This window comes from Anabrus simplex, chromosome 1 (genome assembly GCF_040414725.1).
Source record: "Anabrus simplex isolate iqAnaSimp1 chromosome 1, ASM4041472v1, whole genome shotgun sequence".
Lineage (NCBI taxonomy): Eukaryota > Metazoa > Arthropoda > Insecta > Orthoptera > Tettigoniidae > Anabrus > Anabrus simplex.
Genome location: NC_090265.1, coordinates 402,215,947 through 402,229,452, shown reverse-complemented (window position 1 = coordinate 402,229,452; position 13,506 = coordinate 402,215,947). Strand labels below are relative to the sequence as shown.

The 13,506-nt window shown below is 43.2% G+C and overlaps 1 protein-coding gene across 1 annotated transcript in view; it reads left to right on the top strand.

The window, feature by feature from the left end:
- LOC136856847 (esterase FE4) overlaps positions 1 to 13,506 on the top strand; it is a 122,844-nt gene that overhangs the window by 20,608 nt on the left and 88,730 nt on the right. The window contains exon 3 of the mRNA XM_067135032.2: positions 1,969 to 2,106. Within this exon, the coding sequence (XP_066991133.2) occupies positions 1,969 to 2,106 (138 nt within the window). The remainder of the gene's footprint in view (positions 1 to 1,968; positions 2,107 to 13,506) is intronic.

The following is a 13,506-nucleotide window of genomic DNA, read 5'->3' as shown; positions in this document are numbered from 1 at the left end:
GGTTCACACTTGATGGTACTTTTAATAGTCACGTTTGGAATCATCCAGGCTTAAACACCATTGCTGTGCATGATCGCACTTGACGAGTTCGTTGCTGGTTCAGTCCACTGGAAGGTGCTCAAATACTTCAGTCTCGCGCCAGTAGATTAACAAGCCCGTACAAGAACTCCTTCGGGACAAAATTCTGAGACCTCTGCGTCTAGAGAAGCCGTAAAAGTAGTTTCTGGGACGTAAAACTAATGACGTTATCATTCGATCGTATTTTTTAAAATGCTATTTGTTCGGGGCGTCGACCTATAGAGATATTTTGCCCCTACTTGCACCATGTGATATGAACCTGCGTGTAATTGGAATGGAGGAAGTGTAGAGTGTAGAATGTGAGGAAAGGAACGTTAAGGACCACGCAAACACCCAGTCCCCAGGCCGTTATATTAATCATTTACAATTAAAAAACCCTGACCCAGCCGGGAATCGAATTCGGGGCCGCCAAGTGACAGGCGGACGCGCTGTCCCCTACACGCGGGACCGGACCTTCGATCGTATTAGGCATGCTAAAGATTACCGTAAGTTCTCTTTCCAATGGTATCCTTACCGGGCGAGTTGGCCGTGCAGTTAGAAGCACGAGGCTGTGAGCTTGCATCCGGGAGATAGAGGGTTCGAATCTCGCTGTCGGCAGCTCTGAAGATGGTTTTCCGTGGTTTCCCATTTTCACACCAGGCAAATGCTGAGACTGTACCTTAATTAAGACCACGGCCGCTTCCTTCCAACTCCTAGGCCTTTCCTATCCCATCGTCGCCATGACGGAGCGACATAAAGCCACTAGCAAAAAGAAAATGGTATCCTAATCGACGCTTCCAGTCTGTGGCAATGGTACCAGAGGGTCATCCACTGATGTATTTTTTCATGAGGTAAAGCTGGTTAATAATTTCGTGTGGCTATTCTTAGCCGAGTGCAGTCCTTGTAAGGCAGATCCTCCGATGAGTTCGGCGGCATCTGCCATGTATAGGTAACTGAGTGTTATTGTGGTGAAGGATAGTGTTATGTGTGTTGTGTGCGAGTTGCAGGGACGTTGGGGACAGCACAAACACCCAGCCCCCGAGCCATTGGAATTAACCAATTAAGGTTAAAATCCCCGACCCGGCCGGGAATCGAGCCCGGGACCCTCTGAACCGAAGGCCAGTACGCTGACTATTCAGCCAACGAGTGTTACAATAACCACACGCTATACCCAATCCAAGAAAATGGTATCCTCCACTTTCCGCACATACCATTCCGTCGGTCGTCCATAGGAGAGACGTACTGTATGTGTTACCGGTATCTTCCATACTCGAAAAGAAAGTTATTCTTTTCCAGCGGTGGCACTGTTCAAGATGTGTTCTCTTTCCAGACAGCAGACAGTAGGACTACAAACAGAACATACAAACAAGGACACTTCACACCCACATGAAATGTCGGCAGATTCTCAATGTATATGTATGTTCAGTCTGTCAGCGATTCCGCTGGTGGTATCCTCAACAGCTCTGCCATCAGCTGTCATAGATGGCCTAGGCATCACTGAAGAGGCGTACTAGGGAAATGAGGAGTGAGGTAGTTTCCCGTTGCTTTCCTCACCGAGCCAGAGTTGCTATTACATATCAGTCTGCCAAGCCCACTGAAAAGCATACACCAACCGACCCTAGGAGCAACATTTTCACACCATTCATAGCAGGGACTGGCCGCATAAGGATTGGCATTACTAGCATCGCTCATACCTCAGTCACTTTCATATTGTCAAAGCCAAGGGTAAGACAGAGACAGATTTATGAAAGTAACAAAATTGCTCTAGCCTATACCAGAAGACAAAGTGTACTGTAAACACTAGGTCCTGCCAGCAAAGGCATATTCTCAATGTAACACCACCCAAATGTGGACAGTAGAGTCTTCTAAACAACAGATATGCAGGAACTAATATCTATTTTCTTCTTTCAGGACGCCAAACCTCCTGAGCCATGGACAGGAGTTCGAGATGCTATGACGGAGGGTCAAATGTGTACACAGCTTTCAGTGATGGAAAATGTATTTGCAGGAAGTGAGGATTGTCTCTACCTCAACGTGTACACTCCACAGGTAAGAATCACCCAAGCAATGATTCGCAAACGATGCAATTGTAAAGATGTGTTGGGTATATGCTATAACTGGTCAGCTACCTAGATAGCATCAGAATTTTTTCATCTGCCAATTGAATCAGACACTAGTAGGATTTATTCCTTGTCTCAAGAGTATAAATAATAATAATAATAATAATAATAATAATAATAATAATAATAATAATAATAATAATAATAATAATTGTACCGGGCGGTACACCTCTACACCATTTATTTAAAAGTTGCGCCAGTTGAAACTCCTCTTCTGGAGGAAGGTTGAACTTTATCTATTCTATTAATTCTCTACTTTCTCAGAAGATGTCACCACGTGGAAAATTTTGAGTTTTTGAACTGTGTCACTTTTGATGTGTTTTTGTTTCGCTTGAAGTAAGAAGTGTGAACTTTCTCTTCTAGAGGACACTACTGAAGAATTACAATAGTGCAACCTAGTGCGAAATCAAAGAACTATTTTGTTGGAGAAATTTTTATTTCAAGAGTTTGTTCTTTGTTAAATTTCCTTCTGTCATGGTTTAAGTTGGCTGTATACCCCTCTTTTTCCCCTTATTTTGGATCTAGCCAATCCCGAATTTCTTTAATTAATTTTCCACCAATAATGTGTTTCTTTTTCCTCTATGTAGGGGTTTCTTTTCCCGAACCAATAAAAAGTTTGAGGGAGGGTGTTTTCTTTCCCCTAACGACTAGAATCTTCCGCGAGGGTATTTAAACTGCTGATTTTAGGGTCTCCAGGCCACTTCTGTTCCATCTTTCAGTGTATTTAGTACATAGCAGGAGGCGGGAAGCGCCTCTTTCTTCTTCAGCTGTTCAACTTCAGGTAATGGCCTCTTAATAACATCTTTTCTAGCTAGAGTTGGCAGTTTAACTCTCGCGGCGGGTTCTAGGTCTTCCACCATGTAACTTTCCTTTCAAATGTAAAAGCAACTGGTATCTATTCTATCTTTCAAACTACATATCGGGATAGAGAGTGCTTAACCCTCTCGAGCTCCCACTCACATTGTTTTGAGGTGAACTTATTTTTCGCAACCTATTCTTCAGTAATGTAATGTAAGTTTGTGTTTTCTTAAGTCACCTCAGTAGTATGGGATTAGCCCTTGCATCAGCGGCCTAAGAGCCAACGTAGGTCTTAGAAACAAAGTGTATTAAGGAGTGCAAGTTCGCCTCCTCTCAAATTGTTATTTTAGAGGTCATGTAATCAACCTTCTTTTCATGTAATAGACCTCTGTAGGTTGGGTATTTTACCCCTGTGAATACGTCCTTAGAGGACAGCTTGAAGGTAGAGTTTGGCGTGGCCTTTGAGAGGCTTAAATTTTAAGAGCGGATCGCTCTTTTGATAATGGAGTGTCATATGCCTCGTGGAGGCTTTTCTGTGTAATTCGGAGCCAGGGGCTCCTAGGGATGAATGGGGTTTTCTGCCCCTCTGTTAAAACTTGTGTTTGTGGTAAAACTGAGCTGATCGCTGAAGTCAGGGCGTGAAGCCCAAAACCTGTAAATATTGTAACTCCCCTTGTTTTGCTACATTGTACCTGCCATGTCTGTTATTGCTTTGTTTTTGAAAAGAAAATATAACCTTGTTAAATTTTAAATTAATTTTCCATGCACTATAATTTCGTAGCTTGAAACCCATTCACACCCGCACCTTCTTTTACGCATAACTACCGCTAAAACACGGTATCAAGTGGTAGCAGAGCGTGGTTGAATGGGTCTCAATTTAGCCCCTTTTGACGGCTAAACATTGCTTTGATTCGAACTCTAACAATTTTCTCAGTTGCTGGAATTTTTTGAGTTTTTCAAAATTGTTCTGTCATCATGCCCGGCCCTCGCGATGTTCTCCTCCTTAACTACTTGCGCAAAGAGGAGTTGATATATGAGTTAACTATCAGAAACGTTCAATCTGGAGGCACGGTTGCAATAGACACCAACAAGCTTAGAGAGTCCCTTGATTTGCCCATTTCCATCCCCAATTTGGGAGAGAAAGAAATTGATGAGTCTCTTTCCACGATCGTCGAGAATATTACTGGGCTAGCATCTGTAGTCAGCTTTTTTGATGAAAACGATCCGTCTCCTAATCAAATTAAGCGTGTGCAAGGCAGGCTATATCACTTTTCAAATAGAGTTAATGATCTGTTGTCTCTGAAGGTGAATGACGTTCAGAGGAAGCAAGCTAATACGCTCCTTGAAACTATCTCTGAATTGTCTAGTAAAGTCACTCAATTGTTAACTGGGGAAGTTCCTCCCAAATCTGATCAGCCCACCGTTGTGAATGTAAGTAGTGAGGAAGAACCTGCTAAGGGAGAAGGCAATAGGATAACCGTTGCTGCTCAAACTATCTCTGCCCCATTGGACAACGAGTCTGAACGCCGCACATCGTTGAACAATGTACGTGCTGAATTAACTTCCTTGCCATTGAAACCTTTAACGACTATGTCACCTGGGTTCAGCAGCTTGCCTCATCCATTGGCAATGTTGCTTAGAGGTATCTCTAAGTTTTCCGTCAACACCACCAGTGACGTAATTTCATTTTTAAGATTTCTAGTGGAATTTCAGGATCATGCCCTTGTGTTTTCTCTTTCCCCATGTCAAATTTTGCAAATTATCTATCCTTATGCTATTGGTGTTCTATCTGACAAAATAGTTAGAGCCATCGCTGAGCAATCTTCTATTGAGGATTTCCATGCCCATTTGCTAGCTAACTTCATCCCGGCTAGGGCCAGGTCCTCCCTTATTCAGAAATACTATTATCGGGTACAGCGCTTGGATGAAAACCTGGCAGACTTTATCCAAGATATTAAGTTTTATACTAGGGTGTTTGCTCTTCACTTCCCTGAGGATCAAATTGTACAAGCTATTGTGGAAGGTATTTCACCATCCTATAGGTCATATTTGTGTTTCGCGGCGTGCCCGCAAACGTTCTCGGAACTTGAAGCATTGGCAGTCTCAGCGGAAGGAGTTAGATACGCCGATTCTTTGCGTGTCGCGAAAGAACCCCCGCCTTCCTTTAGTAACACTCGGCCTCCACCTCGCCGACCAGTCAATCCCCGTAAATGTTATGCTTGCGGGTCGCCTGACCATCTGCGGAATAAGTGTCCTCTGATCAAGTCAAGTGGGACAAGGAATGGAGCAGGGTCATCACAAGGCTGTTTTAAGTGTGGGGCCTTCTCACATATCGCCAAGAATTGCCCAAACTCAAATAGCACCCCCTCCTGCTCAACTTCTGGTGCAAATTCCAGCTATGCCAATAATAAAAAGTGACTAGTGGCGTCGGCTGAGCCGACTAATCCATCTTCCCGAGACTCAGCCCCTAGTTAACAGGTTGTAAATGCAGAGAACGATCAGCCTTCAAGTTCATCTTTTGAATGCCCTAAAGAATGTCTTAGGATTGCGGCGGATACCCCCGCACCTGTTCCTTTTCTTAAGATTGAGGTAAATAACGAGCCTATAACAGCTCTCTTAGATTCAGGCAGTGTTTGTTCCATTATTTCGGCTGATTGGTATTCTAAATTGAAATCTGTTTGTAAACTCCCTGACTATGACTCATCTCCTGTTAAATATGTTTCGGCTAATTCATCTCCATTAGAAATTCTAGGTTCCTTACATGTCAAAATTCGGGTTTTTAAATTTACATGGAAGATCAAATTGTTTGTGGCCAAGCATTTGTCTTGCCCCATCATACTGGGAGCGGACTTCATGTCTCACACTGGTCTGGTGCTCGATCTTCAGAGTAAGTCGTGCACATTCAAATTTGCCTCTAACTGTAAAATCCCTCTATTAAAGTGTAATTCTGCATCATGTTCATCTATTTCGCCTACCCAGGATGAGATGTTGTTAGACCTTAGACATCTACCTGAGGAGCAGGCTGATAGTATTCGCAAATTGTGTCAGTCGTTTCCCGAGGTGTTCTCTGATACTCTTGGTGTTACTGACCTTATTGAATACAAAATTGAGGTCACGGATTCGATTCCTGTTCGCTTTCCACCGTATAGGCTATCTCCACCTAAAATGAAGGCTCTGAAGGAAATCATCGATCAGATGTTGAAAGATGGTATTATTAGGCCCTCTAAGTCAGCGTATTCTTCGCCTATTTTTCTAGTCCCGAAACCCCAAGGAGGCTTCAGGCCTGTCATTGATTACAGGGCTCTCAATCGGAAGGTGGTGTTACAATCTGTGCCCCTTCCCGACCTTCATTCTTGTTTTTCATGGTTTCGTAAGGCCAAGTTCTTCACCATCTTGGACTTAAATCAGGCCTATAATCAAATTCCCCTTGCCGAAGAGTCTAAACACCTTACAGCGTTTGCCACGGACTGGAATTTATACGAATACAACCGCGTGCCTTTCGGGCTCCCCACGGGGGCAGCTGTGCTCACTAGGCTACTAGATAGGGTCTTTTCCGACATCAAATTGGAGTACTTATATCACTACTTAGATGATGTCGTCGTATTTTCAGAGACCTTTGAAGAACATCTAGATCATCTGCGAGAAGTTCTCAATCGCCTTCGTAAGGCTGGGTTAACTGTTAAGTTGTCCAAGGTTGCCTTTGCTAAGCCCTCTATGTCATTCCTAGGGCATATTGTGTCACCTGATGGTGTAGCTGTCGATCATTCTAGAACACAGGCCATCCGTGATTTTAAACCTCCTAAGGACATCAAAGGTATCGCCAGGTTCATTGGTATGGTGAATTTCTTCAGAAAGTTCATTCCTAACTTTGCTAATAGAGCGGCGCCCTTAAACCTTCTTCGTAGGAAAGGCATCAAATTCGAGTGGGGACCTTCTCAACAAGCCGCTTTCGAAGATCTTAAATTAGCTCTCTGTAATGCCCCTGTACTTGCTATGCCTGATTTCTCGAAGAAATTCATCGTCCAAACCGACGCGTCGTCGTCAGCAGTAGCTGCAGTCCTTCTTCAAGAGACTGAACTAGGGAGGCGACCCATCGCCTATGCGTCTAGGACATTGTCGGCTCAAGAAGCCAAGTATTCCATCTATGAGCTCGAAGGTTTGGCAGTCTTATTTGCCTTAGAAAAGTTCCGTCTCTATCTGGAACACGTTAAATTCGACCTGGAGACAGATAATCAAGCCTTAAGCTGGGTCTTAGGTAGGCCGCGTCGTACTGGTCGTATAGCCCGTTGGGCCATCCGTATTTCTGCCTTCCAATTCGATGTACGGCATATCAGAGGTACTGAAAATGTTGTTGCCGATGGACTCAGCCGTATGTTTCATAACGACGTAGAGACCCACGAAACGGTCGACAGTTCATCACCTCCCGAGTCCATACTATCTGGTGTTAATGCCATCTTAACAGATGCTCCCATGCTTTTTAGGGATATTGAGAAATACCAACGTGAAGATCCGACGCTGGCTCCGATAATGGAAACCCTTTCTTCTGGGGAACATGTTGTCCCTTATGTTCTAAGGAATGGTGTTCTATGTTGCCCTTCGAGGCATGATAAGTTGATGAAAGTTGTTGTTCCAGCGGTTCTTGTACCTATGATCTTCAAATACTATCATGAGACCCCATTGGGGGGGCACCTGGGTATCTTTAAAACTCGTGAAAAGATTCGTGAAATGTTCATATGGAAAGGTATGGACGGTGAAATTCGGGAACTTGTAAAAGCTTGTAAATCTTGTTTGATCAGTAAACCCACCATGTCCACTAAAGTAGGCCTTTTGTCTTCTCATCAAGCGTCGCGCCCCATGGAACGCCTGTATATCGATTATGTGGGACCCTTCCCCCAGTCAAAGGGTAATGCCAACAAGTTCATCTTTGTGTGTGTAGATGGTTTTACAAGATTTTCTTGGTTATTTCCGACTAAGCTGGCTACCGCTCAGTCCACCATTACTTGCCTAAATTCTATTTTTGCTTCTTTTGGTCCGTGCCAATACATTGTATCTGATAATGCTAAAGCTTTTACATCAAATCTGTTTCGTAAATTCTGTTTTGACTTGTCCATCTCTCATGTAACTACATCTGCTTATTACCCTCAACCATCTCTGGCTGAACGGGTTAACCGTAATCTCAGGTCCGCACTTATTGCCTATCATCATGAAGATCATTCTAGGCGGGACACGTCCCTGCATTGGTTAGCTTTTGCTTTGAATTCGGCGGTTCATGAATCTCACAAATTTACTCCAGCTTCTTTGATGTTTAAGTTCGTTCCCAACACGCCGCTCTCTAACCTCTGGTCTCTGAATGACATTCTGCCCGAGACAATAGATCCGGACAACATTAAAGATCTTTGGAAGAAGGCTAAAGCTAATCTTAAAGTATCTCATGAAAAGGTTAGGGAAAGGTATGATCGTGGACGGAGACCCACCACTTTGAAGGTAGGTGACCAGGTTATGGTCAAAAATTTTGTTCCCGCGGGCAAGCTTGCCCCCAGATTTCATGGGCCTTGTATCATTCTCGATTTTCTTACGCCGGTTACCTTATTGCTAAGTAATCCAGCCACCGAGAGGATATTTAGAGTTCACCTGTCCCAGGTGAAACCGGTGTAATTTTGTGTTAACTTGCTTCATATTATTTTGAAAGGATATGAAGGTTATATTTTTTTGAGTTTCACTTTTAAGGCATTCTGCCCCTTCTGTAATATTTTGGTTTTAGATGTAAGCCTTTTGTAAAACCCACCCCGATCCGTTAAACTGCCATCCTGTTCTTGCCACGGCCATTACCACGCTCCCGTCTCCTGCTCCACCTTACACTGTGGCTTCATAATAGTAAATGCCATGGATATCTACACGCCGCTGGCCCCTCAACCTCTCCACAAGCCTGTACCCTCAAAGAAAATGATTGTCCAACACAATTCTGCCGCCTAGCTTTAATGTTTCAGCGCCCCCGCAGCCGCGCAGCGCCGTGCAGCGACTGGGGAGGGGGATGGGCCCCCTCCTCTCCAGCGAGGACGACATGTGCACGGCGAGCCGGAGCTCACCTCCCGGCCAAGGCTGATGTGCGGCGCACGACCTGCTACATGCCCGCAGCCTGTATCTGTTCACCGCGGGCGCGGCGTACTTCAACACCTCTGCTCCCCTCATAGTGCGGGCGAGCGGTATCTCAGGGTACTTGAGGGGTCCGAGCGGCCTCCGTTGGACGCAAGCTGCAACAGCCGGTCCGGCCATTCGACTCCATCTACATCAACTACATGGACAGTCACCATAAGCAATAACTACACTTGGGAATTCAACTACAATATTTGGTGGACATTGCAAAATTTTTCTTCACCTTTAAGTATTAAAAGTTTATCTTCAGAAATTCAAATTCTACAAACATAAAGACTTTCATTCACCTGCAACAACAACATTTTGAAACTGAATTAAGAAATCTTGTAAATGCTTCTGCTATCTATCTTCGTATCAACATCATTACTTGGACTTTGTTTCAAACTGATTTCATGTGTAACCCCTGGAGGAACTTTTGGGGGGGGAGGTCTGTACCGGGCGGTACACCTCTACACCATTTATTTAAAAGTTGCGCCAGTTGAAACTCCTCTTCTGGAGGAAGGTTGAACTTTATCTATTCTATTAATTCTCTACTTTCTCAGAAGATGTCACCACGTGGAAAATTTTGAGTTTTTGAACTGTGTCACTTTTGATGTGTTTTTGTTTCGCTTGAAGTAAGAAGTGTGAACTTTCTCTTCTAGAGGACACTACTGAAGAATTACAATAGTGCAACCTAGTGCGAAATCAAAGAACTATTTTGTTGGAGAAATTTTTATTTCAAGAGTTTGTTCTTTGTTAAATTTCCTTCTGTCATGGTTTAAGTTGGCTGTATACCCCTCTTTTTCCCCTTATTTTGGATCTAGCCAATCCCGAATTTCTTTAATTAATTTTCCACCAATAATGTGTTTCTTTTTCCTCTATGTAGGGGTTTCTTTTCCCGAACCAATAAAAAGTTTGAGGGAGGGTGTTTTCTTTCCCCTAACGACTAGAATCTTCCGCGAGGGTATTTAAACTGCTGATTTTAGGGTCTCCAGGCCACTTCTGTTCCATCTTTCAGTGTATTTAGTACATAGCAGGAGGCGGGAAGCGCCTCTTTCTTCTTCAGCTGTTCAACTTCAGGTAATGGCCTCTTAATAACATCTTTTCTAGCTAGAGTTGGCAGTTTAACTCTCGCGGCGGGTTCTAGGTCTTCCACCATGTAACTTTCCTTTCAAATGTAAAAGCAACTGGTATCTATTCTATCTTTCAAACTACATATCGGGATAGAGAGTGCTTAACCCTCTCGAGCTCCCACTCACATTGTTTTGAGGTGAACTTATTTTTCGCAACCTATTCTTCAGTAATGTAATGTAAGTTTGTGTTTTCTTAAGTCACCTCAGTAGTATGGGATTAGCCCTTGCATCAGCGGCCTAAGAGCCAACGTAGGTCTTAGAAACAAAGTGTATTAAGGAGTGCAAGTTCGCCTCCTCTCAAATTGTTATTTTAGAGGTCATGTAATCAACCTTCTTTTCATGTAATAGACCTCTGTAGGTTGGGTATTTTACCCCTGTGAATACGTCCTTAGAGGACAGCTTGAAGGTAGAGTTTGGTGTGGCCTTTGAGAGGCTTAAATTTTAAGAGCGGATCGCTCTTTTGATAATGGAGTGTCATATGCCTCGTGGAGGCTTTTCTGTGTAATTCGGAGCCAGGGGCTCCTAGGGATGAATGGGGTTTTCTGCCCCTCTGTTAAAACTTGTGTTTGTGGTAAAACTGAGCTGATCGCTGAAGTCAGGGCGTGAAGCCCAAAACCTGTAAATATTGTAACTCCCCTTGTTTTGCTACATTGTACCTGCCATGTCTGTTATTGCTTTGTTTTTGAAAAGAAAATATAACCTTGTTAAATTTTAAATTAATTTTCCATGCACTATAATTTCGTAGCTTGAAACCCATTCACACCCGCACCTTCTTTTACGCATAACTACCGCTAAAACACGGTATCAATAATAATAATAATAATAATAATAATAATGCCGTGCGCGTAGAGGCGCGCGACTGTGAGCTTGCATCCGGGAGATAGTAGGTTCGAATCCCACTATCGGCAGCCCTGAAGATGGTTTTCCGTGGTTTCCCATTTTCACACCAGGCAAATGCTGGGGCTGTACCTTAATTAAGGCCACGGCCGCTTCCTTCCAACTCCTAGGCCTTTCCTATCCCATCGTCGCCATAAGACTTCTCTGTGTCGGTGCGACGTAAAGCCGCTAGCAAAATAATAATAATAATAATAATAATAATAATAATAATAATAATAATAATAATACCGGGCGGTGGCTGCGTGGTTTTGGTCACGTAGCTATCAGCTTGCGTTCGGGAGATTGTGAGGGTTCGAACCCCACTGTCGTCAGCCCCTAAGGTGGTTTTCCTTGGTTTTCTATTATCACACCAAGCAAATACTGGGATTGTACCTTAAGTAAAGCCATGGTCGCTTCCTTACCGCTTCCATCCAATTCCTATTTTATCGTCGCCATAAAAGCTGTCTGTATCGGCGTGACGTAAAACAAATAATAATGATTGTTACGGAGTATTGTGGATGTGCAGAGGTGAAAGAAGGTGCTGGGGTGAACAGGTCTCAAAATACGAAATTAAAGTTAATTTAACAAGGTTATATTTTCTTTTCAAGATCAAGAAATAACAAATATAACAGGTACTCAGTAGCTAAACAACAATTCGAGAATGTACAATTACAGTGTTACAGGATTTGGGCTCCGAGAGCCAGGCACACAATTCTTGAGCTATAAGCCCAACCTTACGATATACAAGATTCAGCAAAGGGGCAGAAGACCCCAATCATGCCCAGGAGCTCTTGCTCCCAATTACACGGTAAAGCCTCCTCGAGGCACGCAGAAACAAATTTTAAGAAAGAGCAACCCGCTCTTAAGTTCAAGCCTATCAAAGGCCACACCAAACTCCACTTTCTGATGGTGAAAGTTTTTTCGACCAACGGGACTCGAACCGGCTAGCCTCGGTGTCAGACTGTTTAGACTTCAGCGCCTTAACGATCATGGCCACCAGGCGGGCTTACTTTATTGTATTAATAAATATATAGAATTAACAATTATAATATGATAACTGCTATGTTCAAATTAAATTACATTAATAGGCCTATACAGTATTCAAATTATGATAAATTCATTCTACCGAGCTCGATAGCTGTATTCGCTTAAGTGCGGCCAGTATCCAGTATTCGAGAGATAGTTGGTTCGAACCCCACTGTCGGCAGCCCTGAAGATGGCTTTCCGTGGTTTTCCATTTCCACACCAGGCAAATGCTGGAGCTGTACCTTAATTAAGGCCACGGCCACTCCCTTCCCACTCCTAGCTCTTTCCTGCCCCATCGTCGCCATAAGACCTATGTGTGCCGGTGCGACGTAAAGCATCTTGTAAAAATAAAAATAAAATATTATAATATTATAATTTGCATACAAGTTTGTATTATTGAATTGTGCATGCATTCGACTTGAGCTCGTACTTCGCCACTGATATACAAATACCATTTGGATGTATCTTTAATAGTTTGACATTTGAGGTATTTCCTAAACCTTAATAAGGATACCTCTTATGTTTAGTACTGTAATTAGAGTGAAATGTTCAGGTTCATTTTCAGTTCTAACTGTCCTTTTCCCATCTCTATAGGCTACTACTGTATGTTTCTCTGATCTTTCTTGTATCCTTTCAGGGTTTTTCTTGTAGGTATGTCACTTTCACTTACATAAAATGTATCGATTTTCCTTTTATTTTGGCTTTTGGCTTCAAATACAGTAGCCTACACTTCCAACAATGATGGTTTCATACTTTGTCTCCAGAATATTCATATACATTTAAAAATACATTATCTAAGTGAAGACGAAGTTTGTCACATTTTATTATAGTCGTTGCAAAGCAAAGTTATCTCCGTACAGGCCTTGAAGGCCCTGGGAGAGGTGGAAGGTAAGAGCGTCCACTATCCGTAACCTCGGCACTTAGTGAGGTAGAGTGGTTAGCTCTATGCCTGGCCGACTTTGCCCCCAGGAATTAACCTGATACTCATTATTGGTGCAGGCTGAGTGAACCTCAGGGCGATGTGCACCTCCGGATGTGCAAATCAAGACGTCCTGACGGGGAACGGAACCCACGTCCTTTCGGGTGAACCGAGCACGCTTTTACCGTCACGACCAGGCAGCCCCTATTATAGTCGTTGAGAATAATTATTAATTATAAATTCTTAGAGGAGATGCCGAGACATATGGCTATACCAACTTCGTTCAGATGACAGCCTAACAAGTTATCTTAAAATAACAGACTACCTTAACGATAACTAAGAGAAGAACATCTAAACATTCCAAGCCGCAACCCCTAAGACAGGAGGGTTTACTTCTTCATTTAATATAAACGTCAATAGCGAGAATGTTTTATAGAATCCACTT